The sequence below is a fragment of the Schistocerca nitens genome, chromosome 5 (genome assembly GCF_023898315.1).
Source record: "Schistocerca nitens isolate TAMUIC-IGC-003100 chromosome 5, iqSchNite1.1, whole genome shotgun sequence".
Taxonomy (NCBI): domain Eukaryota; kingdom Metazoa; phylum Arthropoda; class Insecta; order Orthoptera; family Acrididae; genus Schistocerca; species Schistocerca nitens.
Genome location: NC_064618.1, coordinates 282,022,450 through 282,049,952, shown reverse-complemented (window position 1 = coordinate 282,049,952; position 27,503 = coordinate 282,022,450). Strand labels below are relative to the sequence as shown.

Here is a 27,503-nt window from a genome sequence, read left to right as displayed (position 1 = left end):
CTTTCACCAATTGAAAACGTCTGAACAATGGTGGCCGAGCAACTGGCTCTTCACAATACACCAGTCACTACTCTTGATGAACTGTGGTACCGTGTTGAAGCTGCATAGGCAGCTGTACCTGTACACGGCATCCAAGCTCTGTTTGACTCAATGCCCAGGCGTATCCAGGCCGTTATTACGGCCAGAAGTGGTTGTTCTGGGCACTGATTTCTCAGGATCTATGTACCCAAATTGCGTGAAAATGTAATCACATGTCAGTTCTAGTATAATATATTTGTCCAATGAATACCCGTTTATCATCTGCATCTCTTCTTGGTGTAGTAATTTTAATGGCCAGTAGTGTATATTCGTAGAAAAGTAATACAATATAGCACCATAATTTATATGTGGTCTTTTGGAAAGTGTCTCAAACTGATATATTATCATGCACAACGTAGTATCATTGGCATCCCTTGATACTGCTTCAGTTAAAGCTTTGGTAATGATTTTTTAACGGAGAAAACTGCAAAGTTGCACCCCATAAAGCACATGTCGCTCTACAACTAGCTGGGAAGACCAGTTCAAAGACTGGGTGAAGATAATGGAATTTGCGTTTCTCCAATAGGGCCATTTTTCGTAAAGGCCTGTGGTACTCGGACAAATCTTAGGGTTGGGACCAGCTTTACCCTTACATTTAGCATTCTTCGTATTGGCGATAGGCTGCCGGCAGTAACATGACTGCTCTTCTGCCTCGGAGACAATGTGCTAGAAAGAAATGTTAAACGATGATCTAAAATGCAAATGATAGCGAAACTGGTGATGTAGATGCGACGGTGTTGACTTAGGTGGCGATCCGCATAGTTATTATCTTTTCCTGCTGATACTGGTGTTGAAGTTGTGTTGCTGATGTACGTGAAATGGGAATGATCTCTTGAGGCTTGGCGACCAGCCTAACTTTCCATTATCGAGACGAAATAGAATCGTGAGAAAGGAGATGGAAATTGTGTGTGCAATGAAGGTATTAAATTGGATGAAGCTTGTTAGAAAGCTTTATGGGGTTTCGGGTAAACGTAAGGGATCACGTCAAGTTTGCGGAGGGCTCAAGATGTGTAAGGATTCTGTCTGCTGTGCGGTATAAAATGGGGGTAAGTTTCGGGAGTACACGGTGGTGAAATTTAGGTTTAATACTGTGTGACTTGTTAGAGAATGTGAAGGCGTTGTAAGGGGTGGGCATCTATATTTACACTCCCAAAGCCACCTTGTCGTGTGTGGCGGGAAGCGCTTCCGGCACCACTGTCAATACTTTCCTTCCCTCTTGCATTCGCAACTGGTGAGTGGGAAGAAAGACTGCCGATAAACGTGCGTATGGCTTCTGATTTTTCCGATTCTCTCGTCTTGGCCATTTCTCGAGATGCATGTGGGAGCAACTAATGTGTTGTCCGAGTCATGATACGACAGTGAACCTCTCTGTAATGTATAATGTCTCTGTCTATCACCGGAGTTTGTTGAGCATCTCAGCAGAATTTCTCGCACTTCTTAATCGATGCGATGATGAAACGTGACATTCCTTGGATGTTCTTTACATTATCTAACAATCCAACGTGATAAGGCTCCCATACTAGTGTAAAACAACCAACATGGTCTTACATCCGTTTTGTAAGCCTCTTGTTTCATTGTTGAACGACATTTCCTTACGATTCTGCCAATCAATTTCAGCTTTCCCTGCTGTCAGTTTGGATGGTTTAGGTAGCTCCGAAGTGTCTTGTTTTCAGTGATTCATCACCAATGGCGTAATCGAAACGTAATGGGCGTCTTCGTCTCTTTATATACAATACGTCGAGGGTCAACTGGCGATGCCTGCACCAATCGTCGATACTCAACAGGTTATTACATTTCGTTACACTAATCTGGGGCTGAAACCTCGCTGTAGGTAACAGCATAGTCTGGGAACAGCCTCATAGAGCTTCCGATGGAATCCACTAAATCACTCCTGTAAATTGTAAACATTAGTGGCCTCCAGCATTCCGACGTTACCCCTAAATCTATCAGATCCTTGCCATTAATATCTACGTACTGAGTTCTGTCTGTTAATAAGTTGTAAATCGAGTTGCAAATGTCGTCTGATACTTCGTAAACTCGCATTTTTGTCATTTAACGACACTATGGAACTGTATCAGATTCCTTCTAGAAGTCAAGGAACACGTTTCTATGTACGGCGCTCTGGATTTCATGGACAGTTAGAGCAAGCTGTGTTTTGCAACATCTCTGCTTAAGGAATCCAGGTTGATCCTTACAGAGGAGAGTTTCGTTCTCCAGAAACGTAATTTGCAGAGCGATAGTAAATAACTCGATGAAGAGAATGTTGGGGACTTGTAGGGGCGAAGTAGTTTGGGTCGAACATGTAGATGAGGAGGTTACTTTAGGTCTGACGGAAGGTGCTTTGCCTCACATTAGTAGTAGTAGGTTGTCGGTATTACTCTGTGGAGAGCAACGTGGGATTCGAAGCAAAATTGCTCGTTCACCACGTTTTATAGTACTCGTTCACCACGTTTTATAGTAAAGTCGGCGAAAGAAGTTCCCTGACAGTTGCAGTGGGTTTCATGTGGTTGCTCCATGTGGAATCCACCTAAATTAATCACGTACTGCGTTTTGGTACGTCTCTACGACAGCACGTCAGTATTGTCGAAACTGTATAGGCGACCATATTGTTTTCTCCTGCAGCCATTTGAGCTTCGCAATTGAAAGCTCGTAACGGCGCTGCCAGCTGTCAGGGATCATCTTTCGCCGCCTCTATTATAATTCACTGGTGTCGCAGAACGTAGAAGAGGACACTCGGGAGACAAAATACATGGAGTCAGCAAATGTGTGCTTTCTGGAGACCAAAAGCAAACTTTATAACAGCCACAATATTTTTATGGCAAGAATGTGTCGCATAGAAGAATGGGTGGTGCCAGCTCGACCACTCCCACATTTTAACAGAGAGACGGGTAGTTCCCAGATAATATGTACTCAGAACCAACCGCCCTTGTTAGGAGACCAAACAGTAATTTCGTTTCTATGGAATCGTTCGTCACACAGTCCCAATAGCCTGAAAGTGCCTAAGAAATTTCTGCTAGAGTAATACTCTGCATGACCATAAGTTAGGCAGAACTCCAATCGCGCGACTACACAGACTTGCTTAGCTGTTTCAAATGACTGTACCACTTATGTTCGAGGCAGAAATTTTTAAGATTCTGGTAGCCTGATTGTGTGTGTCAAATCGCAACTGAAAAGTGTATGACAGATGCCAACTTATTTCAGAGTGGTATCTCGAGCAGAATGACAGCACCAGTATGGATTTCGAAAAGATAGATCGTGCGAAACTCAACTTGCCGTTTTCACACAAGACATCCTGCGATTCATGGATCAAGTCAATCATATGAATGCCGTATATCTTCACTCCTGGAAAGAAGTTGACTTGCCCCTAACCAACGTTAGTTAAAAAATTACGATTATATGCTGTAACTAACAAAATTTATGATTGGATTGAGGATATTTTGGAAAGGGGTGTGGGGTGTGGGGGAACGCAGCATGTTGTTCTAGATAGAGTCATAAGCAGAAGTTAAAGTAACTTTGGGTGTGCGCCAGAAAAGCGTGTAGGGACTCTTGTTGTTCATATTGTCATATTAATGACTTGGCAGACAATATGAACCGCAGACGTTCTGCAGATGATGCAGTTATCTGCAATGAAATAGACGACCATACGTAACAACGCGTCGCGGCTATATGAGAAAGTGGATGGATGCCCTGCGGGACACTGTCCATGGGTTACGTCACGTTGGGAGCACACTTCCACGCCGCTGGCATCGACATCCGGTTCCCCTAACCATCGTAGAGGAATCGGATTCCGACCTCGGCTAACGATAGGCCTGGCACGCCCATCACGGATGCATCCTTTGGCGGGACTAGCTCCCCATTCTAAATCTGAAAAAAGCTGTACAATTATCCAGTCAGATCTCTACAGGATTTCAACATGCAAAGACTGGTACATTGTTTTAAATGTTCATAGACGTGTATTTGTGCACTGCACAAAACGCAGAAAAAATAGTGTCTTATAAGACAGCGAGTTACAGTTTCAATCAGTTAACTCGTGCAAATATTTGAGTAACAGTTTGTAGTGATATGAAATGGAATGATAACCTAACCTCAATCTTTGATTAGGGGGACGATAGACTTCAGTTCATTGGCGGTATACTGGGTAAATGCCGTCAGTCTACAAAAAAGATTGCTTATAAATCTTCTGTGTGTCCTATCTCGAATACTTCTCAAACGTGTGAGGCCCGTAGATGAACAAAGAAATCCGCTTCATTTGCCATTAGTTTCTTATGTACTGCACGACCAGCTTCAAAGCCTAAAGCTTAATCTTCAGGTGCCACCAACTGCGAACAAGAGGAGCTAATAACGTACAAGGACTATGGGGTTGAAAGAGAAAAGTGAAGCCACGAAAAGTGGTGTACTTATGGAAACATAAATGTATGGCGGTTGGGAGTCAGTAATGGAGGGGTCACATCCACATCGAATAAACGCATGGGACTAAAACAAAGACGTTGATATAGAGGAATTTGGACAAACATGAACTCGTCATATTACTTTAATTTTTAATGTATTTCTTTATACTATCAGTAGGCCCTGTTTTACAGGTATATCTTTTTATTGTTGTGTGTTCTGTCACGTTGACTTTCAGGGATTCTTGCTGAACACCTAGGTTTATATGTTATTATATTTAGTGTCTCAACCGTGGTACTTCCATATATTTAATATGGTTTGTATTACTTCATTTTAACGTAATCCTATTGTACCCTAATTAGAGTGTTCTCGTACACTACATGTAGGCTTAGCTTCTTTACTCGCTTTCGGTAGTCCTAGTCTGTAGCTCCTTTTTTTTCTCGCTTACATTTATTACGTATTGGTACTGTGGCGATCCACCGTGCAGTTTTATATGTGTAGATTGCTATTTTTGTTGCGTGTATATCTTTAAACCAGACTAATCTTTTTATAAACTTCCATATATGAATACCGATGTTAACAGTTGACATTATTCTCCTGCGATACTTCACCTGTCGTCTTATAGCTCAGTTTTTAGATATATTTTTGCCCACTATCTGTGCCCTCTATTTTAGTTGTATTTTTATCTTTCACGTTTTTATCCTGAGGCACTCTGCCACGTTGATTTGTAATCAAAAATGGCTCTGAGCACTATGGGACTTAACATCTATGGACATCAGTCCCCAAGAACTTAGAACTACTTAAACCTATCTAACCTAAGGACATCACACAATCTATGTCCGAGGCAGGATTCGAACCTGCGACCGTAGCAGTCGCGCGGCTCCGGACTGAGCGCCTAGAACCGCTAGACCATCGCGGCAGGCGATTTGTAATCATTTTTGCGCAGCACTCGTGTTCATTATTATTACATTTATTCTTGCATTTGTAGTTCTATTTTGTATCGATCTTGTGAACCACACTTATGTAAGCGAGCAGACGAATCAGCCCCTGTGTCCCGCAGTTTCTCGGCTATCTACTGTGGTTCCCACCTCATTGGCTAGTGTGTCAGTCGCTTCTGCTGCCGCTGTCAGCTGGCATCTGGTCCGTCTCTGCTTTACTCACTTCTGTGTAGTGCTGTCGATGCGGGCAACGCGGTTTCTGGTCCTACGTGTGAGTGCAGTTATTTATTTATTTACTATCAAGGTCTTTTTTGTCCAGATCCCTCCCTCTATGTTAGCATATTCGTCCCAGTCCTATGCGTTTGTTTGACGTGGGTATGTCCGCCTCCCCGTGACCGATTGGCCCGACTGCCACATATTTATGTTTTCATAAGAACATCAATTTTCATGGCTTTCATCCCCATAGTTCCTGTCCGCTAGTAGCTTCTCTCGTTCGCTGTTCTTGACACTTGAAGACGATGCTTTAGGATTCGAAACCGGTAGTGCAATAAATAAAAAATTAATGGCAACTGAAGTGGTTGTTTAATTCTACTAATAAGTTTCTCAGTTTCGGATCTTCGCCTGATCATGTATTTTATACTAAGAACGATGCCACGAATAGCCACAGGATTGTAAGACTTAAGGGAGTGCATCACGAAAATGTTGAAGAACATGAATTGCAGACTCCTGAAGATAGACGCCTGTTATACAGTGAAAGGCTACTTACAACGTTATATCTCAAGAACCAGTATTTTTTAAAAGTGAAGAATTTGTAAATATTCTTCAGCACCTACATTTCACTCCTACATGGGACAGGGTTAGATTACGGAATAGTTCGTGGTAAATGGTCAAATGTCAGTGTTCGATGGCCACGATATTTCGGCAAGTATCCACCCTCGCCATCATCAGGTAGGCTGGTGAACTGACTGCCTAGGAGCAAGCATGTGGTTTTTATCTCCTCCCCTCCCCCCTCCCGAGAAGCCGTGTAATTCTTATGGATTCTCCTAGGGAAATGATCATCTACAGATATACTCTTTTAGGAATAGTCATTATACTGGGAAAAGTTTAAATATCACGCTAATGGAACTACTACACACTTTCCCTTATGCAAGAAGTTATTTGGCATGATATTGATTGACAGAGTTGTTGGATGCTCTCCCGAGGGAGGTGGTTGGAGGGTCCTGCCCATAATGCTCCGAACGTTCTCCATTGCGGAGAGATCTGACGACCTTGCTGAACAAGGTAGGCTTTGGGACGCACGAAGACAAGCTGTAAAAACTCTCGCCTTGTGAGGCCGGGCATTATTTTGCTGAAATGTAACCCTAGGATGACTTGCCATAAAGGAAAATAAAACGGTGAGTAGAATATCGTCGAGTACCACTGTACTGTAAAGGTGCCGCGGATGACAACAAAGGGCGTCCTGCTATGAAAACAAATGGCAGCCGAGGCCGTCACTCCTCGCTACCGAATAGTACGGTTGGCGACAGTCAGGTTGGTGTGCCACTGCTCTCCAAGGTGTCACCAGACGCTTCTTTTCCGGTGATTGGGGCTCAATTCGCAGTGGGGCTCATTACTGAAGACAGTTCTATTCCAGACAATGAGATTCCAGGCCAGAAACGTGTCTGAAGACAGCCTGGGCAGGGATGGATACAAAGCTGAGTGTCGCCGACCACACGCCCGACTGTCAGGACTGATGGTCTCAAGAGCCGTATATTGTCGTAGCAGGACTCCTTATGGTTGTCATTCCCAGCACCCTTACAGCACAGCACAGTGGTACATCGACGATATTCTAAGCCCCGTTTTGTAGTCCTTCATGGCATGCCATCCTCGGCATAGACCTCAGCAAGGCAATTGCCGCCAGCACATGGCGAGAGTTTCTGCTGTGTGTCACCTACTTGACAAAACCTAACTTGGCCAGTAGGGTCACCGGATCTGTACCCAATTGAGAATGTTTGGAGTATTATAGGTAGAACCCTCTATCCAGCTAGGGATTTTGATTATTTAATGCGCCTATTGGACAGAAATTGGAACGACATCCAACATCTCTATCAATGAATGCCAAGCCGAATAACTGCTTTCAAAAGCGCTAGAAGTGTACCATAGTGTTACTAATGTGCTCAATTTGTGGAGCTCTTCCTCTTCAATAAATCATCTAATTTTGGTTAAACTGTAATCATTTGCTTGTCTGTGCATGTACATCACATCTGTCATTTCTGTCCCATTGGGATAATTCCTTGATGGTGCGTCTTTTTTTCCGAGATTGTATAAATACGAGTTCCGCTGTGGTTTCTGGTGTCATTATCTCTTTGAAGGTGTACTCGTAACCATCAGGGTTGAGCACGGGGACGGTGTGCCAGTCGACGTTGTCTGCCAGCGCGCTTTCTGCAGCGTTCTCGACCAGCTGGTTGATGACGTAGAGAGCGGCAGCTGGCGCTATCCACTCCCTGGCGTGGATGCCCGCGTCGATGAGTATAACAAACCTGGTGTCGTCACCTCCGGAGGAGATCTTGATGATATCCAGGTCGCGGCCTGCGTAGCTGTTCCCGATGGACTCTACCGTCACCGTGTCGGAGTAGTTTGAAGCCAGATCCGACAGGTACTGCAGAATCTGTAAAACCGTGGTGGAGAGCACAGACCATATAACCATTAGGTCAGAGCATACTATCCTGATAAAAGGGATTTTGTTTAATAATAAGTAAATGTACGGTAGAAGGATATGCCTGTATCATCCTCAGTGCTGCCTCGGTAGACAATTAGCTCAGAGTATGGATCGTACTAGTGAAGTTTGTGAAACTTACATTTCCGCAAAATCAGCACAGCGTGCACCCATTATCACCAGACAGAGGTGGGAGAACAAAGCCCAGGCACTCAGAACACGAATGTCATGAAACTTTGTTCTCAGTCCTCAGCTTTCTATTTTCGAAGAGCCCTACATGGAGGGGATGACTCTTTTGTTGTTGCCAATAGTGTGCGGAAATTTGTGGAAAACTAGTGAAAACAGTGCACTAAATAGCAGTCGATCGAGACACCAACCACAAACACGAAAGAGGACAAAAAAAATGTAAGTACAGAAACCTACATAACCTCTACCTTCGAAACAGTTGTTCACAAATACGCATTAATTTTCTTCATGGCTAGTTTGCAGGTAACATGCTGTCAAAAAAAAATAGTGCACTAAAATCGGTGTATAATAATACAGTTCAGTTAGCGACGTAATTTTAAGGTGAGCGTCTGAGCAAAACAAAGTAAACTACACATACTGTAATTCTTAGGTGTACAACAGTTAAACTATTATAAATGTGACATTGTACTCTACAGAAATAAAGATTTGAGCCACAGAAGATGACACATAGTTGTCGAAACATATCTGAGTAAATATAAAAATAAATTAATTGTCTTTGCATTTTCAAAACAACCCAGTGGGAATATGGATTATTTCAAGAAAAAAACATGGGAACGAAGCAGAAATTTCCCCCTCTTGGTGTAGAAAACAAGCACTCGACAAAACAACTGTTCGCATATCGGGCATTTTTGGTATGGACAGAGACGTCGCAAATAGGTGCAACACTTTCGCCCTAACAGGTCAATGTTGGGTTACAGCTGCAAAATATTGTCATGGCACGGAAACATATTAACTACAAAATGGAAATGAACATCAGTGAAACATTATATACGTAAGTACTGGATTTTGACAGCTTCGTGATATATGTAGCGCTAGCGCTAGATGTGGTCCGAAGGAGGTTTTAGCGTCACTGCGCAAGCAGCTTCACGTCAAGGTGTCTGGATGTTACTCGTTGAATCAGATTTCGGTTTGGTCAACTGGCCAATAGTTTTTATGCCCCCATCATGGTAGGTGTCAGTGGCCTTTTTTGGTAGCTTCTCTTGTCTTGATGAATAGAACACAGGTACATATAATTTGTAGTCTTTAAGAGAACTATTACATCGCGTTGATTGTTCCATCAATCCTTGGTAGAATATTTTATGCATTATGAAGAAAATACACGCTATACTGGTGTAATATTCTACAATATTTATTATTTGTTTCACAAACCGGTTTCCGGCTGTTACACCATCATCAGTTACAAAGATAAACATGTGCTGCAGTGAAATTTTGTAGGATCAAAGATTTTAAACATTTTTTTTTATTTTATTGGCTTCCGGCATATAAACTTTATAGCCATCACAATAGATTTTAAACTAGTGCATCTACAGAGTTTCTCCATTTCTAGAAATCAAAATAATAATGCCATATTTAGTAATAAAACGAGAGAAATTATTTCAGTGTACATGCAACTTAAGTTTATTTAACTAACATAAAATATGTGACACATTAAGAAATGAACTGTATACAAATTACAAAAAATTGTTCATAGAAGAAAATAAACTAAACAATAAACCTCGATGATGTATTCCAAGGGTGTGGCTGAACAAACTAATCTTGTCTTCAATAGTTCCTAAATACAAACAGGTAAATTATACTAGTGACATTAATCAGATAATTGAAGCAGCCGTGGTTATACAAAGTCATTTTTTTAGAAAAGAGTAGAATGTATAAAATTACTTGTAATTCCAGCGGTGGAAAAACATGGAACATGTAAAATTACTTTTAATTGTGGCAAATTATGTATAGGTTAGTCTAGCACGGCAATATGCACCCGCTTGAAGGAACATCGCAAAAGTTGGACACTTAGAAGAGGAGACCCAACATTTGCAGACCATCTGCTTAAAGGACATATTTACGAGGTGCAACCTCAAGTATTATATTACATACATAAAGGAAGGAAGATGAACTGTCTTGAAGTAGTGGAAATTAATAAACCAATGTCCATCGACCCCAGCTTAGTACTGAATGACGAAACACAGTTCCTTTACTTACCGCTTCTAACTGCTGGTACCCCTTCATAATCTCATCCAGGACGTGTTTTAAATTACTTCTCTTACTCACATGCCGCATTTTTTCTTTATTTTAGTTACTACAATTTATCTTGTCGTGCTGAAAAAAATATTTCGTACAATCACCGCTGCTTCAGTTACCTGCTTAATCTCACTAGTATATTTTATTTGTTTGTATTTTAAGATTCTTTAAAGACATGATTATTTTGTTATTCCTCGACATAATAGTATTCTCTCAGTCCTATAAGACGACCATCTCATCAAAGTTTATTGTTCAATTTACTTTTTTGTAATTTCTGTGCCGGTGTGCCCGAGCGGTTCTAGGCGCTTCAGTTCGTAATTAGCGTTGCTGCTAAGGTCGCAGGTTCGAATCCTGCCTCGGGCATGGATGTATGTGATGTCCTTAGGTTAGTTTGGTTTAGGTAGTTCTAAGTCTAGGGGACTGATGACCTCAGATGTTAAGTCCCATAGTGCTTAGAGCCATCCGCACCATCTGTAATTTCTGTATAGTTCATTAGTTAATTTGTCACATATTTTATCTTAGTTAAATAATCTTATATCACACTGACACTGAAATAACTACTCTCGTTTTATTCCTGAATCTTATTATTTTCATTTCTGGAAATGGAGACACTCTGTAGGTGCACTAGTTTCAAATCTTTGGTCCTACAAAATTTCACTGCACCACAAGTTTACCTTTGTACGTGATGATGTCGTAACAGCCGAAAACCGGTTTGTGGAATAAATAATAAATATTGTAAAATTTTATACCAGTGTTGTGTGTGTTTTTTCATTCATAATATAAGAACTATTATAGTACAAGTTAAAAAGCTATGTCAAAAAACTGACAAAATTTTATACAGAATTCATCCAACTTACGTTACGGGCGGTCGTTTTATGGGACTGAGAGAATGTTATTATCTCGATGAGAAATTGAGTATTGATTAGTCATATTTTTAGCAAAAACTTATTTTTAACGAATCTCGTTTTTCAAATGCAGGAGAGGGTAACCAATCGAATAACTATTCAGTTCATTGGTGCGAATCTAGATTGTAATTATTTACTTTTCAAATTATGCTGTCAAAAGTAAGAACCCAGTTCAACAGCAGTCCTTTTGCACTTTTACTCAAAAATCGTAAAGGGAGACCAAGAGATGAGACCAAGAGTCTCAGAATGATTTAGGTTGCAGTAGTTACCCTGAGATGAAGAGGCTTGCATAGGGTACAGTAGCATGGAGAGCTGCATCAAACCAGTCTTTGGACTGAAGAGCAGAACAACGCAACAAAAGTATATTCTTCACAAAGTACTCTTTCATTCGCTATAGTAAATTGTTCAAGCCAAGCAGCGTAACTATAGGGCTAGGTTTCTAGCGTTAGATGGCTTATTCCTAACATGCGATACCATGGATATCCTAATACGCGATAGTATTGCGTATTAGAATAGGGTATCTCATGTTAGAATGTCTTTATCTTTCGACCATAGTAGATGTATTCAGACTCTTATTTTTACTAAGTGGTCTGAAAACTTTGCAAACTTTATGGATGTTGCGCTAATACTTGAGGGGTATCATATCACATTTGTGTGAGGGACAAAGCAAGAGAAAACAATGTCCACAATATCTGGTTATCACCCCATTCCACGCATAAAATACAGCCTCATGTGTAGAATTCACGGGACTGTTTAAAAAAATGTTATCTTCAAGAAGTAGAAATCTGGTGTGCAAATAACCCAGGTCAAGTAGCAACATCGCTTTCGATTACGAGGTTATTTGGAGCGGCATACTTGAGAGCAGTAACAAGCATACTTGAAAGCAGTAAAAATGTAAAATACTCTAAAACGGTCTCTGGAAATCGTGATTCTTTCCAAGTAACAGGTGTATACTTAGAGAAATGACTTTTCAATACACAGGGAATCTGACACACAAGATACAAACAACGGAGCAAATGTGATTCCAGTTGGCATCAGGCCAGCTCCTAAAACCAGCAAGCCACATCTGGAGCCATCTGATCTAGTAATATCAGCACGTTCTGAGTCGGTTAAGTAGCTAACATCGTATGCGTACAGGGAATGTTTGAGACAATTCAAAGAGATGAAAGCCGTAGCGAAATCAATAAGAAGAAAAGGAAAATACAGGAGACAGTTTTCCAGTCATTCGTAGTCTAATTCAGATTTAACTGGGGACAATGCTTTGGGTGTGCAGTCTGAAGAAGAAGACAATGAATGCATATTCTGCAGTGATTGTTTCTCTGAAGACTAGAAATGGGCACAGTGCATGGAATAGTGTCCTTAGACTCCCAAATAATATTCACATGAAAAAGAGCTTTTATATGCCTTGCCTGCGTTTCTTTCGCACAAGACACGCTGGAAATGCCAGAGAGGTAGAAAGGAACAGAATATTCATTATGTTTGATTACATGGGAATGATTGTGTCCGACGACCGTGATGTAATCCAGGAATCCAGGACAGGAAGAAGGCAGCATCGGATTGGTCATAATGTCATCTGTCTTTTTTATTGCAGATCTAGATGTCAAGTAACCTTGCAGCTATCATCAGTGCTATAATTCATATATATATATATATATATATATATATATATATATATATATATATATATATATATATATATAGGGTGACTCTAAAAGAATACCACAACTTTGGGAATTTAAAACTCTGCAACGGCAAAAGGCAGAGCTAAGCACTATCTGTCGGCGGATTAAGGGAGCTATAAAGTTTCATTTAGTTGTACATTTGTTCGCTTGAGGCGCTGTTGACTAGGCGTCAGCGTCAGTTGATGCTAAGATGGCGACCGCTCAACAGAAAGCTTTTTGTGTTATTGAGTACGGCAGAAGTGAATCGACGACAGTTGTTCAGCGTGCATTTCGAACGAAGTATGGTGTTAAACCTCCTGATAGGTGGTGTATTAAACGTTGGTATAAACAGTTTACAGAGAATGGGTGTTTGTGCAAAGGGAAAAGTTCTGGACGGCCGAGAACGAGTGATGAAAATGTAGCACGCATCCAGCAAGCATTTGTTCGCAGCCCAGGAAAATCGACTCGCAGAGCTAACAGAGAGCTGCAAATTCCACAATCAACTGTATGGAGAGTCCTACGAAAAAGGTTAGTTATGAAACCTTATCGTCTGAAATTGGTTCAAGCACTGTCTGCAGCTGATAAGATTAAAAGAATCGATTTCTGTGATTTTATCCTTGCTCAAATGGAAACAGATGAATCTTTCGTTTCAAAGATTGTGTTTAGTGATGAAGCAACTTTCCACACTAACGGGAAAGTCAACCGTCACAACGTCTGTATATGGGGCACTGAGAATCCGCGGGAAACAGTATGAACGTGACTCGCCTAAGGTGAACGTTTTCTGTGCCATTTCAGCCAATAAAGTTTTTGGTCCCTTTTTCTTCGAAGGTGCTACTGTAACTGGACTACAGTATCTGGAGATGTTAGAGAATTGGCTGTTCCCTCAGCTCGAACAAGAAGCACAACAATTCATATTTCAGCAGGATGGAGCGCCACCACATTGGCACTTATCTGTCCATAACTACCTGAACGTCAACTACCCGAGGCGATGGATCGGCCGCTAGGCAGCCCGTGACAGAGCACTTCATCACTAGCCTCCAAGAAGCCCTGACTTACCCCCTGCGATTTTTTCTTATGGGGGTATGTTCAGGATATGGTGTTTTGGCCACCTCTCCCAGCCACCATTGATGATTTGAAACGAGAAATAACAGCAGCTATCCAAACTGTTACGCCTGATATGCTACAGAGAGTGTGGAACGAGTTGGAGTATCGGGTTGATATTGCTCGTGTGTCTGGAGGGGGCCGTATTGAACATCTCTGAACTTGTTTTTGAGTGAAAAAAAAACCTTTTTAAATACTCTTTGTAATTATGTATAACAGAAGGTTATATTATGTTTCTTTCATTAAATACACATTTTTAAATTGTGGTATTCTTTTTGAATCACCCTGTATATCTCTCAGTGTCAGGCAGTAATCGCTGTCGGGGTAATACCCATAAACTTATCACAGTTCAGGAGCTACGGCGTCATTAACAATGAGATGTGTGAAAAACTGCCGCATATTGCATGACTTTCAAATTTATTACTTCTGTGCCATTAACTGTGTTCACAATAAACTTCGTGGACGGTATCCACATATGCCGTTGAATACACATACACAATTATATCATGGTACCACACATATATTAGGAGATTTGATAAGCACTCAGATACCTGAAATAAGGCCGCATCATGCATGAAGGTTTAATACCTTTGTTCTTTACTACTAATACACACCTATAGTCGAGTCAAGTTCAGGAAATCCTTGTTGGAAGCCAACCTATTTGCTGGTTCCATGTACATGACTTGACTGTAACATCCTGCACGGCAGAGCGAAAGCTATGTCTTGTCTTTCAGGCACTAGTTGCGTGGGGCCGTTCAGACCCTGCATGGCGTCGACTAAGGCCCTCCTGAACCAATCGATTCAATATTCACCTGACAGTCGTGGGATCCCGAACGATGTGAGCAACAGCATCGCGAACGACAAAGCACCGTTTCGATTGACCATGTTGCTGCCACTGTTGGATTCCGGCACTTAAAAACAGAAATTTCTCCTTCTTACACGAAGCGTAACACGATCCTCTGACAAACAAACGACGTTCAAATGAAGTGTCTGAATAAGAAACCGGTTGTGTATTGTCTACTTACGCACAGAATGTAGATGACATTACGTTTGTTGTCTTCGTGATGCTACAGTTTTCATCCCAGCAGTGTAGTGGGATGTATTGACTCCACGTTGGGCATCAAGATAGTACATCAGTAAAGGCTGTATTAGATCAGTTAGAAAATGTCAGTCCCGCGGTTATATTTCCAGACACTGGCATTGGAGCCGTAGTTCAGAAACGGACATTTGATGGATAATCTGGAATATCAAATATGTAGCTCCAAACAAACGAGAGGACAACACTGACAAGAATCAAAATTCAAATGGTGAAATGGCTCTAAGCACCATGGGACTTAACATCTGAGGTCCTGTGTCCTCGGTGGCTTAGGGATTAGAGCGCCTGCCTAGTAAGCAGGAGCTCCCGAGTTCGAATTCCGGTCGGGCACACATTTTCAACCCTGCCCTATCACGTCCCGTACACAGCGGATGTTTTTAATTCACTGAAATTTGAAAATTAGAATCCTTCATTCGTACTTCCATCGAATGTAGTGATAATGTTGCCCTCGATTTTCCGAAGCTGCCATCGTTCCTTTAAGAATCGCTTTCACTCACAAATAGCTTGCGTCGATGAGAGCAATGAAAGACACCGAAATCTTGCTTGCAATTCAAATAGCCACTATCCCTACTGTACGGTACTGCACAAGCACAATGTTTTCCTTACAAAGCGCCCATTGCAACTCAAATACATTCACTGTTCGCTAGAGCTTAGAGGCTGAAAGTAAACAAAACAAACTCAAAAATTACAAGCTTTTGACAAAATTAGACTGTATCACATCCCCCCCTACCACACCACACCAGACACACACACACACACACACACACACACACACACATCTGTACTGACAAAAACAAAAGAAGCACACAGAAGACATGGTCGGATGTCATCGTAACTTCATACACGCACCCACCTTCGTGTGTATGTAAATGATCAGAGCTGCAATTCTCTGTGACAAGTGACTGTGGCCACCAGAGTGCATTAGTATTGCTCATGTTTAGTGTTGTTACTAGGCCTCGTAGGATAAAAGGGGCATAGACAGCGTCGGATTTTGAGTGATCGCTGTGAATGACACAAAGATGCTGAGTACTCGTCTGCGATAGCGTTATCAGCACTTGACAGAGTTTGAAAGACGCCTTATTGTGGTTCTCCAATTGGCCAGATAGTCGAATCATGCAGTATCCAGATTTACGGGACGTGACACTGTGCTTGACTACGTGGGAAAGTAAGGACAAGCAAACTCGAGGTCAACATTTCGGTGGAACGTTTTTGACCACCACAGTGTGATATCGCCGTATTGTGCGCCAAGCACATAATAACTCCTTCACGTCAGTTCCTGCCTACCAAGAACAAATAATGGCTGCAGCCGGACTTGGGAATTACAGTCCCACAAGCAGGTTGCCGTTAACAAAACACAAACGGCTGCGTTTGGAGTGGAGAAGTGACTGGGAAGCATGGGCTGCTAATGAATAGCGTCGTATTGAGTTCAGTGATGAAATGCCGTTCTGTACTATACGGATGACAATCGTCGAAGATTATGGCAGCGACCTGGGAGAGGTTCCATTGTTCCAGTGTTTTGGAGAGGCATAGTGGTGTTATACCTGGCGACATGTTATAGGGAACCATTTGGTATGGTTTCATGCAAAGGCATGTTGTGATTGACGGAATCATGGCGGCACAACGGTACGCCACGTACTTCACATGTCCTCTTGTGTCACACCACATGCGACAGAATCGAGATGCCATTTTTCAATAGGACTAGGATCGTACACACTTGGCACGTCTCTCTATGAACGGTCTCGCTGATGTTGAGGTACTATTGTGGCCAGCTAGATCCCCAGATCTGTCTCCAATATAATGTGTGGGACCATATCGGACATCAACCCCGTCACAGCGCCAGTATTTAGGATATTTAAGACCAGTTACAGATGTCGTAGGAGGGGATACAACGGCTTCACGACAGCTTTCCCAATCAAATCAGAGTCACACATGCAGATGGGGTGCAACGTCATGCTGACAAGTTGTTTCATTCTGCCAAATTGTTTGTAAATTTGACTTAACTTCTTAATCACTAAATAACATCAGCGCGTAAAATTTCCTTTCGTTTCTTCCTCCCTTTCTGGGAGTGTATTTAACTTACGTAAGATAATGTAATGACCAACCTCTGTGAAATGTTATGGTTCTGAATTTGCACTTTCGCCTTGTGGCAACGTACCTCATCGTACCGAACGTACTCGGTGAACGATATGCGAGACTCGGGGTTTCTGGAGACTGCTCTTGTCTGCGCCCATTGTCGTTCCTTTTCGAAGACCCTGCAAAGCGACATTGAGGTATTATTCAAAGAGTAGAAATGGTTTGATACAAGTACAAAGATAATAATTTAATTTAATTTAATACCTACGATAACAATACAGAAAAGCCATTGCTCTTAATTAACGATTTTACATACAGCCATATTGTCACAAACGTCCCAAGTCCAAGCAAAAAATTGTAGCTAAAAAATCCTACGCCCAATCTTTGCGAATCTTGAAATTCTACTCAGAGCTTTGGGGAGTCATTCTCCTGAAAGGAAGACGGCCTCAACTGTGTTACCTGGTCTCGCTCCACAAGACTCCACAAACAGAATTTCAGTTTAATGACTGTCATCGATGCACATTCTGCTCATCAGGGACAGAACTGCTTTTTCTGGTGAAAATATGTCGACAACCGAGACACGAGCCTCCGGAAAAAGAATAGGCCTGCATCATGGGATGCTAAAAAGCAGCTGAATCTAACTGCCAATGACATTACTGTTCTCTCGAAACATGAACATAGCTAAGTTTGTGGAATTACGGCTAGCAATGTTGTCAGTTTAGTAGTCCATAAGTCGTGTCAAATTATTTAATTTGCTACGTCACTCAATCATCATGTTAAAGCAGCATTTGTAAAGGTGAGAAGCAAAGTATACTTAAAGATACAACAAGATTTTTGCGCTCAAATCATTGTCCAGATTAGTGCAAAAATTTTGAAACTTGGAATATGTGTATGATCTGCATTAAGTACGTTGTGGCTATGATAATATAATACAGTATCTAATACAGTAAGTTGTACTGTATATTCCATGTAATGTTCGTAACAGTCATATCATCCTGTCTCATATATTATAATTCCAGCTGAACGGAATGAATTCTATCTATTTCTCCCATATGGATCGAAAGGACAATGTTACATTCATTTGTGACCGCCTAAAGGCATTTAAACATTCATTTCCGCACGATACACGTAAATGAAGCCGGAGGAAGCTCTGATATGTAGTACAATGGGAAGTACCTCTGCCTTGCACTTGATAGCGGCTGCAGAGAAGCGGTGTAGAGGAAGATCTAAATAAAGGCCAATAGAATGTAGTCGACTTAAATCTGGTGATGTTGAGGGAATTAGATTAAGAAACTCTGACACCAGAAGTAGTAGATGAGTTTCGCTACTTGAGCAGAAAAATAGGTGATGATAGCAGACGTAGAGAGGACGTAACCCGTAGAATTACTACAACGAGGAAAGTTGAAAGCTGAAAAAGACACATACGTTCACACCATGTGCAAATTTAAGAGTTTCGTAGACTTTTCTGAAGATATTGATCTCAAGTGCAGCCTTGTACGGAACTAGCTCCCCTAATAGTAAGCCGCTCACACACACACACACACACACACACACACACACTCTAGTCCATGGCTAAAAGTCGCTCATACACATCCACTCCCAGATGCCCATTCTCACTCACTCATTCAGCCCAATTCATTGCCATTATTTCTTTGCGTCTCTCTGTCACTGTCTCCCGTCTCACATACACGTCTCCTTCGTTACGTCCTACTATTGTTGTCCCCTCCCACTGTAGCTCTCTCCCTCTTGCTCTCTTTTGTTGCTACTACTCATTCATTCCTACCCACTGCTGCTGTCTCTTCTCACTGTTATTATCTCTCTCTTCCTCGTTGTCATTGTCATAGACTGTTTCTCATTATCACTGGTTCGCACCCACTTCCACTTCCTCTGTCTCTTTATTCCTCTCCCTCCGGCACTGCGTCCTTCACTCTTTTCCTAGCACTATTCTGTCACTGTCAACTATGTTCCACTGCCACTGTGTCCCTTATTTTGCGTCTCAATGTCATTATCTCCTTCTCTTTTTCTATACCACAACCCTGTCTACTATATTCCACCATTTATTACTTTTCCGTCTCCATCCCACTGCCAGTGTCTCCTTGGCTCTCAGCATAGAAAGCGCGAATATGCCCGCTTGTAAAAATATTGGGGATGCTGAGAAAGGTAGAATGATTTTCCAGTCAGAGTCTTTTAAACAGGAGCATATTCGCCTTTTTTGTGCTCCGACAGGAGTATTTTTCTTCGGGGTTCCTTCTCTTGCCTACCACAGCAGGGCACGTCACTCATATGAAAAGAACTTTATGGGTCAGTGAAATTTTGATAGTTTACTTACGTGAAACTGAAGTAACGCAAAACTAATTTTACGGGAGCAAAAATTTTGCTTGTGATTCAGTTCTGCAACATGGGTTCCCAGAACCCTTTTGATGGTAATGGAAACACTTTACTGCAATATTTCTTCGTGCTACGTCACTTTACAAACTACGTTTCCGCGTCACACTGGATTTTACGTGCGTGTTTTACGTATAGAAGTAGGGTAAATTTGCACCTCTGCATATTGGAAACGAATAAATATGTTGTTGTTGTTGTTGTTGTTGTTGTTGTGGTCTTCAGTCCTGAGACTGGTTTGATGCAGCTCTCCATGCTACTCTATCCTGTGCAAGCTTCTTCATCTCCCAGTACCTACTGCAGCCTACATCCTGAATCTGCTTAGTGTATTCATCTCTTGGTCTCCCTCTACGATTTTTACCCTCCACGCTGCCCCCAAATACTAAATTGGTGATCCCTCGATGTCTCAGAACATCTCCTACCAACTGTAATATCTCTTTATATTCGATGAATTATTCTGATACAATTCTACCCTTGAATGACGTTTACTAATTTTCTATCTTCATACTCGCAGAATCCATGCGCAAAGTAGTTTCATACAATAGCTATGCCATGAGCGCAAAATTATTCTTTGTAATATTCTCTCTGGTGGTTGCTAGAAAAAGCTTCCGAGATTGACTTCGCGCCGATTAGCCTGAGCATTGTTTGAAGAATTGTAATCTGAATATTGAGATTTATGACAAAAGATAACTGATACGAAATTGTACGATTAAAAGGGAAATATATATATATATTGCTCCTTCATACAAAAGGTGTATAACAATTTACATTATTTGACATTTGAGAATTAATTATGTTCATCGATATATTGCGTAGTTGTTAATCAGAAGGGAACTTCCGAAAGACTGGATACGAACCTGCATTTAATAATCCAAGAGCTCCATTACTTCTTTGGAATGTTAAGCTTCATCAAAGCCAAATATCCGCTTGATCTGAGGTTTCCCGACTGATTAAACAATGCTCCCCAAAATACGAGGCATTTTATTTGTACAGATTAGCAGACTGCCACAAAGCACGACCCTGCAGAGAAGAAGAATCATCGCCAGATTTCATTCTAACAAGTAAAATTTCTGAATCATTTTGAGTGACTGAGTTATGACTGTGTTTCCTATTACGAATGATTGATTGCTCGAACGAATTGAGAACTACATAACCACATAATTACATAGATAGGAGGAAAAATTACAGTGGCGACCGTGACAGGACTCTCTTGGATTCTTATATAATATATGTATTTTTTGTTTCATGGAAACCAACTAGAACGAGAGGTAACTAATCTGAAGAGAGATTCAGTGGCCATAGTAAAAGATTGCTGATACCAAGGAACGCTTTCAACTATTGGACAAGACCTATACTGCAGAACAAGGCCAGATAATTCCAATTTTTACATTTTGTAGTTAAAATAGTTTGAAATTAATTTAGAAAGAACTTTGTTCCAGATAGAAGTTAGATTGTAGAACTGTATATTGTATGATTTTCGTATCTGGACATTGAACTTCATACCATCTGTGAAGTAATTTGAAAGTTAAGTGTGTCTACGACAGTAAATTTGAAACTGTATTTAGTGACTATAACCTGATATTGACAGTTATTTAATGGTATTGACTAGAGCGGCATTTAAAATGTCATTGAATCAACAACAAGACGTGCAACAGCCTTCAGCTGTTTGCGCAGAAGCAGAGGCCACGGATAGCAATTCTGAGACTGTTGTCTCTAGCGGTAGCAATATAAATAATCCCGCTGGTTCAGAAAACATTCATACAACAGCTGATCAGATTGTTGTTAACCCATTAGTTGTTATTATGCAACAGTTGTCTCTATTAGCCGAAGATGTGTCAAAACTTACGAAGGCTCAAGTAGAAATTAAACGAAATTTTGCAGAATACCAAGCGGAAGTAAAACGAGACTTATCCATTATACAGTCTGAAGTAAAACGAGACTTGTCCGTTGTACAGCGAGGTTTTGCAGAAGGCTAAGCGGAGGTAAAACGAGACTTATCCGTTATACAAAATGAACTCCAAAATCAATTAGCCGAAAATCAAATAGAATTACAAAATCAATTAAGAACAACCCTTACCGAATTAGATCAGAGATTAAATACCCAGACACAGGAAATAAAAGAACAGGCAAAAAGGACCGAACAGAATCTTATTGCTCAAATTGAGCAGGTTCGCCAAGAATGCCAAGAAAACAATAGTAAATTAAAAGCGGAACTAACCGAATATGTATCTGTCAAAATTGACACAATGCAGAAACAAGTAGAACTGTTTCCTCAAGTAATATAAGCTCAAGAGGACACACAGTGTTCCGTAGCTGTGATACCAGAAATTATAGAATCACAAGATAATCTAAAGAAGCAGTTTGACGAAGTGAAGGGAAAACAGACGACAGTGGAACATAGAATGAATGTACTTGCGGGTAGGTTTTCAGAAATGACATTAGAGCGGCAAAGTTTTCCTTCGGAAACGATAGAAGAAACTGTGAAAGTAGCTTTACAGTCAATTTCAGAGGGTTCCGAAGAGAATTTTTTCAATAAAGGGTTAAAGGAAGTTAGTGAACAACTTGGCGAAGAATTCTCGCGTTGGAAAGAAAATCTCTCGCAGGTGGATTTAGAAACAGCGAGAAGTAGGAAACAAAATTCTCAATCTGTGCGTGACATTCCGTCCACGTCAAGATCCGATGTAGACAGAACTGGAACGTCACAAGTTAGATTCGATATAACGTATAGCCACAGGGAAGAGTACGAACAGGATGATTTGTGGAATCGTAGTACCGTTGAAGAAAAGATGATTAAACAGAGACAATTTCAAATCTTTAACCCTGACAAAAAGAATGTTCATCTTGCAGTGTTTACTCGAAGATTCAGAGGTCTATTTCCACGATCTTGGACAGAATGGCAAAAGATTAGTTTTGTATCTGGATATATACAAGGATCAGGAGCATCGTGGGCATCCGAACAAACATCTTCTTGTAAATGTTATAAAGAATTTGAGCAGGCTTTTCTAACAAAATATTGGTCTGCTCGAATACAAGAAAGACTTAGGCAGGAAGTATTATATCCTGAGCCTTTCCCATTTTCTAGAGGATCTCTAAAGAGATATTTTGAGAAATACATTAATAAATCTTTGTATTGGGATGTACCGATTCCTTTGCCGGATATACTTAGGATACTCAAGTCCAGACTACCCACCAGTATAAGGAATCAGCTGTTATATAGAAATGATAAGGATATAGACTCATTTATGACTACACCTGATCATATTGATATAATTGAGGAGGACAATAAAAGGTCAAGAGAAATGCCATATCAAAGAAGAGCAATACAAGCGAATCGGAGCTGCAACTTGAATGTGAATGGCAGTAATGGTATAAGTAAAAATAATCATAACCAACTACACTCTCCGAGGAGACTTAGAAATGGACAAAATGCAAACAATAATCATTACCATAATGGAAACTTTAGTAATGGTGCAGCGAGGGGCTATTTTAGGAAAAATAGAAATTGTAATCGATATAATCCAATAGTTCTACCAACACCAGCAGAACAACAACAATAATTACACGAATCAAGCAAGACAACATAGACAGAATTCACCACAACAACCGATAATCACTGAAGTAGCTGAAGAGACAAATACCAATCGGACCAACAATCAGTCAAACTAAACATGACCGCATCGTGCCCCAGAGGAGCGGTCAGGGGATCTGTTAGGGGCGAAATAGTAAAATTACAATTGTTATGATATAATGATGGTGAGCTGTTGACTGAAGAGTTAACAAAGGATTTAACAACGTGTCGTAATGACAGATCGAGTGTTCCGGTATCGGAAGTATTTGTTGAAACAGAGGAAGTTCCAACGAATGTGATATTGGACACCGCCGCTTCCGCCAATGTCATCTCAGGCGCTCTTTTTCGGAGAATTATTAGGAAGAAGAAGGTACCAATTTTGCCAGTACAGAACTGCAAAATCATCGGAGCTGTTGGAGCACTTTCTCCCAATGTCAAAATACAAACACAATTAGAGATGAAAATGGGAAATGTAGCAATAAAATGCACGTTCCTTGTAGTCGAGAAGTTATTAGTGGACTGTATTATTGGTATTGGGGGTATGCAGGAGTACGATTGTCAGGTTGATTTTTTGGAAGGAATAGTTGAATTTAGATTAAATGGAGAAGAGATATCACTGGATTTAAATAGAAAGGAGACGGTGCATGAGAAATATTGTCGCGGTGCCATAATTCAATTAATTGACACTACAAACGGTCGTTGGAAGGAGCTTTCAAGGGCTTTGATACAACAGGAGGACTTTAAACAAACAACAATGATAAAAGCTAGTGAATCAAATCAGTTTACCGGAGAACAAAGGCAGCAGCTTCATTATTTGTTAAAGGCATATGAAGAGATTTTTGATGAGAAACCAGGAATTATTAAAGGGTATATTTGTCGCCTACAAGTGAAACTACATCAGACTTACTGTTACACGCACTATCCGATCCCCTGGCGTTGAAAACAATCTGTTCAAAGGGAGATAAATAGAATGTTAGAATGGAACTGGATTGAGCTATCAACTAGTCCATATTGTTCTCCGCTCTTAGTCGTCCCAAAACCGGGAGGCAACGTAAGATTAGTTCTGGATGCGAGAGAGATTAATCAAATAATAGTACCTGAAAGAACTCATCCGGAAAATATAGATGAATTAATTCAAAATTTGCAGGATGTTTCGTACTTAACTAGTGTTGATTTGAGAAGTTCGTACTGGTAGGTCCAAATGGATGAAGAATCTAGGAAATATACCGCATTTATCTGTGCCAGGAGAAGTTACCAATTTAGAGTTGTCCCGTTCGGACTTAATATTAGTGCCGGAATATTTATTTCAGCGTTGGATTATGTTCTTGGACCAGAATTGCGTAGTCGTATAATTGTGTTTGTTGACGACTTATTAATAGCCACGAAAACATGGGAAGAGCATTTGTAAATTTTGCAAAGGATTTTTGCTGTTTTCAAGAAAACCAGAATTACAGTAAACATACAGAAGTCTCATTTTGCTTTACCACAAATTAAGTTCTTAGGACATATGATAGTTGCGAGAGGTATCCTGCCTACCGAGAAGAAGATAAGTGCAATTCGAAATTTTTCATCACCACGGAATAAAAGACAGCTGAAGGGATTTTTAGGTATGCATCGTTCTTCCGTCGTTTCGTAAAGAATCAAGCCATAAATTCTGAGGCATTAAACCGGCTTCTACGGAAGCATGTGCCATGGCACCGGATTCAGACGTTTCATCTTGGAGAAAAGGTTTTATTGAGGCGCCGGCCGCGGTGGTCTAACGGTTCTAGGCGCTCAGTCCGGAACCGCGCGGCTGCTACGGTCGCAGGTTCGAATCCTGCCTCGGGCATGGATGTGTGTGATGTCCTTACGTTAGCTAGGTTTAAGTAGTTCTAAGTTCTAGGGGACTGATGACCACAGATGTTAAGTCCCATAGTGCTCAGAGCCATTTGAACCATTTTTTTATTGAGGCGACACATCCATTCCTCGAAACTGATGAAGAACATAAAGAAATGGAATCTTATTTATACCGGACCATATGTTATTGTAAATATACCAAATCCTGGATCATACTTGGCATATCCCGAATCGAAAATAATAAAGGGATTATTCCCGCATAATGATATTAAGAAATTTTTAGAAGGATCGTCGATCTGTGATACCAAATATGGAGAAGAATTTAGAGTGGAATTTGACTATGAGTCGAATGTGTATATAAATATCAAGATGTTTATGTTGTTTAGTGGGTAAGAGACAGTGAGATTACTCCTGTGATAGGTTAAGAGACAGTGAGATTACTCCTGTGATAGTTTAGCACAAAATTTTAAGAGAGGTAGAAGAATTTGTTAATTACTAGTGTTTGTAAGTGTGGACTATGAGCAGAAGCCATAGTGATATACAATGAAAGTGCATCTACATTTCCTCAAGACAAGGCACTTATGTGAGAATTGCGTGTTAAACTTGAACAGTGCGGGATATGTAGGTAAATACGCTGTGTGTATGATGTGCGCTGTTCGCGTGAGAAAACAAATGAACTGTGAAATGAAGCAACAGTCGATAATGTCACTGCTGCAAACAATTGAAGAAACTCTCCGGTTCAATTGGCTCTGAGCACTATGGGACTTAACATCTACGGTCATCAGTCCCCTAGAACTTAGAACTAATTAAACCTAACTAGCCTAAGGACATCACACAACACCCAGTCATCACGAGGCAGAGAAAATCCCTGACCCCGCCGGGAATCGAATCCGGGAACCCGGGCGCGGGAAGCGAGAACACTACCGCACGACCACGAGCTGCGGACGAAACTCTCTGGTTGCGCGAGAGAAAATTATTATAATTTTTAGATTTTTCATTATGCCTTCTCTACCAGAAGAATTAATTTAAGAATTTTAATTAACATTTTAAGAATAGCAGTTTGTGTGTTTCATATTATGGACATAATTGTTGAAATATATTTCCATAAATGTTCATGAGAGATTGAAGAAGATTCTGCGAATGGATGATTTGTTAAATGAACATACGTCATCATTAATGATATTTATTTGCAGGTGGATCTATAAATCAATTAATTATAAGAATAATGAAAATTTATCAGAGAATTTTTTCTAGAAATTATTCTTTTTGTGGAGTGTCATATGCCTATGTTTAAAATTTTTCATCAGGTGTAAACATAAATTTTATTCATAATTTCGTAATTGAAAGCATACCTCGGACAGACTCAATGCTCTACTTCCACCTGCGCTGTGACAAAACGAAGATTAGATTTTAAAAAAATTGAGAGGAATACATTCGATATGAGCTACAACAAAATCTAAATGCCCACAGTCTATTTGGCAATGTTTTGGACAATCAGGAGTTGTAATGCAAAACAACTTTGGTATTGAGGACTACAAAAAAATTTGCAATTGTCAGGACTGATGGATGTTCCAGTCTAGTACAGATGGAAGAATATAAGAATCCACTCCGATTTTGAGTTCAACGATGAAATATGGACTTCGTTGCCTTAATCCACTCTCTTCCGGGGATTTATTCAGTCAGAACCTTTTCTTATTCCACTTTAAACCTGTTCCATGTTCACATCCCTGACCATTTGTTCCTGAGATCGTCTTGCTGTTTCTACGGCACATTACCAGCTTCTGTCCTGTACCATAAGCCATCGCCTGTCCTCGGTACCGCCTCCACCAAACGCTGTACGTCGCCTACCCGCTGTCCGTACCCAGTGTTCCTGTTCCATCGACTTCACAACGAGATCGCCGGCTACATCGTTGAAAGAAGAATTTTGAAATTCTTTTTTGGAGCACTATGGTAAATTTTTTTGGGCTATGAGGCACTTTTCCTTCTAACTAATCTATGGAGCTTCTATATATTTCAAAATTACTGGGTTTAGGCTTTCCTATCTTCTTTAATACCTGATCTGGGGTCTATTCTTCCAGGTTTTCCAGGGTTTCCCTGTGAAGGCCAGTTCCCAAATGGGTAGACCTTTTTAGTAATCACGCCAATCTACATCTTCCCTGGTTATGTACTCGGGATGCGGGTATACCCCGGTACATGTAAGAGCTACAGCTTAGGTATTCTCAAAACTTACTGTCTTAACATGTTACCCATACTCTCTATAGTAAAATTCTATTAATTCAAAATATTCCTCTTTTGAATAAACAACCCAACAAATTTTTTTCTATTAGCTCGCAAAGTGTATTATCATTAACTTTGCTCGCTGCGAGGGGCAATTGTAATATCTCTTTATATTCGATGAATTATTCTGATACAATTCTACCCTTGAATGACTTTTACTAATTTTCTATCTTCATACTCGCAGAATCCATGCGCAAAGTAGTTTCATACAATAGCTATGCCATGAGCGCAAAATTATTCTTTGTAGT

The 27,503-nt window shown here is 40.6% G+C and overlaps 1 protein-coding gene across 1 annotated transcript in view; it reads right to left on the bottom strand.

Annotated features, from left to right (window-relative positions):
* Positions 1 to 27,503, bottom strand: part of LOC126260390 (carboxypeptidase B-like) — a 98,793-nt gene that overhangs the window by 51,939 nt on the left and 19,351 nt on the right. Inside the window, exons 3-5 of the mRNA XM_049957717.1 lie at positions 17,275 to 17,371; positions 7,760 to 8,049; positions 2,652 to 2,667 (exon numbers count right to left, since the gene is read on the bottom strand). Coding sequence (XP_049813674.1) covers positions 2,652 to 2,667; positions 7,760 to 8,049; positions 17,275 to 17,371 — 403 coding nt within the window. The remainder of the gene's footprint in view (positions 1 to 2,651; positions 2,668 to 7,759; positions 8,050 to 17,274; positions 17,372 to 27,503) is intronic.